This window comes from Cyprinodon variegatus, unplaced genomic scaffold (assembly GCF_000732505.1).
Source record: "Cyprinodon variegatus isolate N-32 unplaced genomic scaffold, C_variegatus-1.0 Scaffold771, whole genome shotgun sequence".
NCBI lineage: Eukaryota > Metazoa > Chordata > Actinopteri > Cyprinodontiformes > Cyprinodontidae > Cyprinodon > Cyprinodon variegatus.
Genome location: NW_015151224.1, coordinates 125068 through 130898, shown reverse-complemented (window position 1 = coordinate 130898; position 5831 = coordinate 125068). Strand labels below are relative to the sequence as shown.

At 36.7% G+C, this 5831-nt stretch overlaps 1 protein-coding gene across 1 annotated transcript; it reads right to left on the bottom strand.

Annotated features, from left to right (window-relative positions):
• Positions 1-291: 291 nt before the first annotated feature.
• Positions 292-1866, bottom strand: LOC107098357 (claudin-4-like). The gene has a single exon (XM_015395994.1). The coding sequence runs from the start codon at positions 1650-1652 to the stop codon at positions 981-983; it is 672 nt and encodes a 223-aa protein (XP_015251480.1). The 5' UTR covers positions 1653-1866; the 3' UTR covers positions 292-980.
• Positions 1867-5831: the final 3965 nt, after the last annotated feature.

Here is a 5831-nt window from a genome sequence, read left to right as displayed (position 1 = left end):
TTTTTTTAGAATCATAAGAAGATGTAGATACAAAATATTTCTTTTTATTGTGGTCCTTTATGACCTCATTTATTCAAAAATTTGTTTAAATCTCAAGCTTTTTGCAAATAAAAATAGGCAATTACAATTAAAATACAATTTGAATTAAAAAATAAAAACAGACAGATATTTCACTGAAAAAAATCTCTATTAATTTTTTTTAGTTAGAATCATAATGTAAATACAAAATATCTCATGTTATCGTGGCATCACAGACACTTTCAATAAGGAAAAAATATAGCATTTTCCATATACATTTAAAAATATCAAGAAACACATAACAAAGTTCAGAGATATGCTAAACAAAAGTCAGATACATTAGCTTCAACAATTAAAAAAGTGACAACAAAGGAAAAGAAAATATAATAGCAATAGCAGTAAAACGTAGAATAAAGCACATATCAAGCAAACCAAACAGATCTTATCCTGACTACTTCCCTCACTCTATTTTACAGTCAACTCCGTCATTTTGACCTTCTTTCCCATTAAGCTGAGAGCTGGCGCGCAGCCCCTGTTTACAGTTTTCAAATCCATCCAGAAAATGATAAAATACGGTATTTATTCCAGCTACAATCTGCTCTGACAGTGCAATAACCTCTAAACATCGATATGCACATTTCCAAGAGAACCTCAGGTTATGGGCACAGATGGGTTTTACTGTGTCTCTTTAACAAAAATGTAATTCTGCAACCTCTTATAACAGGATGCTTTCTTTGCTTTCTTTAGTGAACATATGTAAACAGCATTATGTGGAAAGTTTTCAATCCTTTCAAATGTATAAAAACATATATGCCTATTGTTATTTCTAGTAATCTACAAAACACAATTGTTTAACTGTTGTTTATGGTTAAACAAATGAATTATCTCAACATGTATAAATAATGACTGAATGTCAAAACTCAATCTAAACCACAGATTTTTTTTTTTTTGGCTCGTCTCTCTCAGACATAGTCTCTTCTATTGTAGGAGCTTTGAGTCGTTGACCTGGGAGCGGCAGAGTATGCCATACGGCTCTGAGGCGCTATGTTGTACCTCAGCTGTTTCTCCTCCTGTGGGGGGCAACTGCAGCAAAGAATGGCCCCCCCGATTAAAAGCAGTGCTGCGGCAGCCCATCCCAGGTACAGCGCTGCTCCGATCTCCATCTTCTGCCCGGAGGGGATAACTGGATTGTAGAACTCCATGATAATGGTGTGCGCAGACCAGGAAACGGGCACGATCTCTGCCACGGCTGCCGTGATGAACGCCGCTCCTGAGGACACCATCACCCTGGCTTTAACCACCTCCTCCTCGATGCAGTTGGTACACTTGGCTCCAACCAAGGATATGAGAAGAGCCACCACTCCTATGACGATGGTGATGACGGTGAGGGCCCGAGCTGCCTGGAGGTCTTGCGGTAGAGCCAGCATGGAGTCATAGACCTTGCACTGCATCTGGCCCGTGCTCTGGAATACACAGCTCATCCACAGACCTTCCCAGTACACCTGAGCGGTGACGATGTTGGCGCCAATGAAGGCTGAGACCCTCCACATGGGCAGAAAGCAACTCACCAGGCTCAGCAGCCAGCCCACCACTGACAGACTAATGCCAGCCAGCTCAAGTCCAAATGACCCCATTCTTTGTCTTTTTATGTCCTTTCCTGCTCCAGAGGTAGACCTCCCTTCCCTTCTAGTCTTCCTCAAAGAGTAAGCGGTATCTGCTTTTTTTGTTCCAAGCTTATCGTACTTGTTTCCTTTTCCAGTCGGTATGATTTCTCCTTAAAAAATAAGTTCAGCTGCCGGATTGAGAAAAGTTTCCACTATCGTGTCTTTCGAATGTGTTGCTTCAGACGTTTCCCGTTGAACTGTGGCTCATAAATGGTGGATAAACCTATTTTATTATGAGCTGGAACTAACCCTCCTACAGTAGGAGATGGCTTCACGGTTCAAATCAAGCCAATCAGAGACCTTCTTGTCCTTGGCCTCCTTTATCACCTGGGTGTGTTGATGCTGTTTTTCAGCCTTTTTTTTTTCCAGATGAGTGTTTCTGTGGTTTAACCTTTGCTCCATGGTAGCTGCAGGTGTGCCTGTTTTATTGCTGCCTGTAGTTTAATAAGTGGCCAGAGTAGAGGTTTTCATGTGGCTGATGAGGGACTATAAGCAGCCTTTTTGGATGCACAAACAGCTTCATAAAGACGTGTGTCTTTGAGGTTCTAGTGTCAGTTTGCTCAGAGCAATTTTAGTGTTGGGAGATGAAAAAGGGTAAATATTAATACGCGTTTTGTCTGCTTTCTGTTGTATGTTTCAATTTTAATTCTGAGTTTGTTGGCTGAATATAACAACTTTATTGCTTTGTCAATATGTTACAGTTATTCATGGGTAAAACCTGTACTGGGTCACACTTTCACACAGTGCAATGGTAGTTAATGGCAAACTACAAATGTCTGAAAATGCATTTTATAGGTGTTTACTGTGGTCTCTGAGAACAACTTCTACCCTCTTTAGCAGTGAAAAGGAAAATGTCTTTAACAAATCTTTTTATAAAGTTACACAAGATGAAAAATACAATAAAAACACAGGGTTGGGTTTATATTTTTTTCTCATGAAAGTATCTCATAGACTGATAGACCTCTTTTAGCAATTCATAGCCTCTTTTCACTTCTACAAAGGACCATTTGCCTCCATTTTCTTGCTGTGTTTGTGTGTTTACAGACACAGCCAGAAAGGTTAAAGGGTTAACTATTTAGACCCCAAACAAACCTTTCATAACCATGTGCTTAACCATTCTACTTTACATTTTCTATATGCCTCCCCTGCACCCAGGACAAAATACTCTTAGATGGTCAACTGGATTTTATAACTGGTAAAAAAAACAAAAAAACAATCTTGCTATTTTAATACTTGATTAATTCTGCATTATAACCCCTTCTTCCATAACCTTACCTGCTCTTTTCCATCCCTCCTCCCCCCAGTCTGCTTCATGCAGGCTGTAGATAACATTCTCGAATTTGTGACAAAGAGATCCTCAGAATAAATAAATGAATCGCTATATATGTCAGCTGTTGAATACAGTTGGATAAATAGTATATGTACAGCATATATACTTTAGCAGCACAGGTTTTATGGCAGTATCATAATTTATTTCAAAGTTCCCCTTGAGGCATAATTCTGATATCAAGATGCAGAGGTGAGGATGCAGCTGGTACATTACAGAGCAGGTGTTAACATTAAACAATCTCCATACTAATTTATATTTTAGACCTGTTCTAATTATCTTATAATAATCTTCCATGTTTATTACTGAAGCATCCTGCCACGGAGGGTTTGTCTCTTTACCTGAAATTAAAAAAACAGTTACAAAGGCCTGTACTTTTATGAGACTGGGTGATTTCATACATCATAAGCATAAAAGGGGAGCCTTCATAGTAATCTACCAACAAATGACAGGGGGGATACATGTTTCCAAGCATGTACATTCTCTTACTTGAGATAAGGTAAATGAGAGAAAAGTATATTATGCAATCTAAGCATGTTTTATTTTATTTTATTTTTTCTAAGCATGTTTTATCCTATACTCTTGCAAAATAGGTTGTTTAGAAAATATTGCAGCTGAAATGATAGACTGAATCCTGTTTTAGCAGCAGACAAAAAAATGCTTTTCTATCTCAAATAAAAATGATAATGCCATGCTACTTGATTTTAGTTAGCAGTTTTATATAAATGTAACGATAGTCTAGAAATCTTTGTGCATTTTGTGTCATGACCTGAATGAGCCTTAACATAGTGGTTGTGTCAGGGAAACAACAAGTATCATGATAATTCAGTCTGTACTGGATCTTGGCGGCAGGTTAATAATGAACATATTAATTTCTACATTCCTAGAAGTACAGGTCAAACAGCAGGAGTGCCAGCTATCTTCTAATAGGGGTTACTTATCAGCCAAAGACCTAATATTAGTTACAACACTTGGACTCATTCACGTTTCACACCACCGCTTTATTTCAAAAATGTTTCAGTGACCCATAAGCCTACAGGATAGTCTACTTTTAACAACATAGTTAGTGCCTATTAAAAAAACTGTCAGCGACAATATGAAATCTATTGGACAATTAACTTATTGGACAATTAACTTATTGGACAATTAACTTAAGTCTTTATAGATAAAAATGTTCCCATCCATCCATCCATCCATCCATCCATCCATCCATCCATCCATCCATCCATCCATCCATCCATCCATCCATCCATCCCTAAACTTTACTAATGGTAGTTTTCATGCAAGCAACAATAAAACAAAGTTCTCTAAAGGTTAATGGACCTTACAGAGGTTATCCTGTTATCATTCCCGAGGTCCTGTAAATGAAATGAAAGTAGGTCAAACTAGGTAAGAACAAGGACAGAAGCAAAAAGTATGACTCATCGATTTTTACCTTCTGTTATTTCTCCATGTTTAAGCATGTTGGAAAATATATTCTATACTAAATGGTTTGCAGAGCAAAACATATTTTGCTCTTCTTCTTACATTAACAATTATTCCAACTGAATGCTTTTATTCTGTCTTGTCTCTTGCTCAGCTTTTTTTTTATCGCAGCTGTGTAGGGCGAACATATTAAGCGTGCTAACAGCACACGTGTAAAAGATAAAGACGTGGCTGTGTTAATGCCAACAGGGTCCTAAAGTCCTCTCACAGCCAGACATGTTGAAACAGTCAACAACGTCTTAGAAACATAAAAGAATATGGGTGTATGATTTCCTTATTGTTAGAGATGGTCGCTAAGTAAGAGAAGTATATATTATATGATGGATAGGATAATTCTGCCTTTTCATGGGGTTTATCTTTACTTATATAAATATAATTTATGATACTGTATAAGGCTCTGAGTTGATCAGTTATTCTCACTTCAGACTGCATCCACAGTTTTCTTAAATTGTCTCACTCTTTCAGTCAATGCAGCTGGAAACCACTAATCAGGCTCAGAATCTGGGTGTAGGGATGGACTCCGATCTGAACCTTCATAAAGACAGTAAAAAAAAGTTGCTCCTCTATCACTTTAAGAACATCTCCTGCATTAAAGAACTAATGTCTCAAAAGGATCTTTGAAAAATAATCAATGCATTCATATTTGGTAGAACTGATTGCAAAGGTGTCTGTTTAAATAGTCGTCCAGAAAGCTGCAGTTGATCCATGACCCTGCTGCCTGTGTCCTCACTAAAACTATGACAGTGGAGCACCTCACCTGAGTTCCAAAGTCCTTTTACTGCCACCTTGTATCTCAGATAATAGAATTCAAAATACTTCTCTTACTGTACTAAAATACATTACAGACCTGTTGTCAATCAACCATTCAGACCTCTGAGGTTTACTCTAAACACCAAGGGTCGGAATCTATTCATTATCCTACTAATTATTTTATCATTATTTTTAAAATTATCTTATTTTTATCTTATTCATTTTTATTCTCTTTTTCATTTATTTTATTGAGTTCATATATTATTTAATTACCATATTCAGACACTTTATGCAATCTACCTTTCCTATTGTCTTTTTCTGTTTTCTACGTAAAGCACTTTAAATTTTCTTGCTATTGAAATGTGCTATATAAATAACCTGCCTTGACACTCCTATTCTTATATTTTACCAAGTCAGTTGCACACTTTTAATACCATTTTATTCGTTCCAATGTATTATTTTATTACTTAACTGAATAAGCAAAAAATATTTAAAATATAAAAAAAAAAATGTTTTCAAGCCTTTATTTCTGCTAAATATGTTTACGCCCTTGTACATAATAAAAACAAGACATTAAAGGGATAGTT

Coding starts and splice junctions, on each gene's coding strand:
- LOC107098357 (XM_015395994.1), bottom strand. CDS start 1,652: ATGGGGTCATTTGGACTTGAGCTGGCTGGCATTAGTCTGTCAGTGGTG.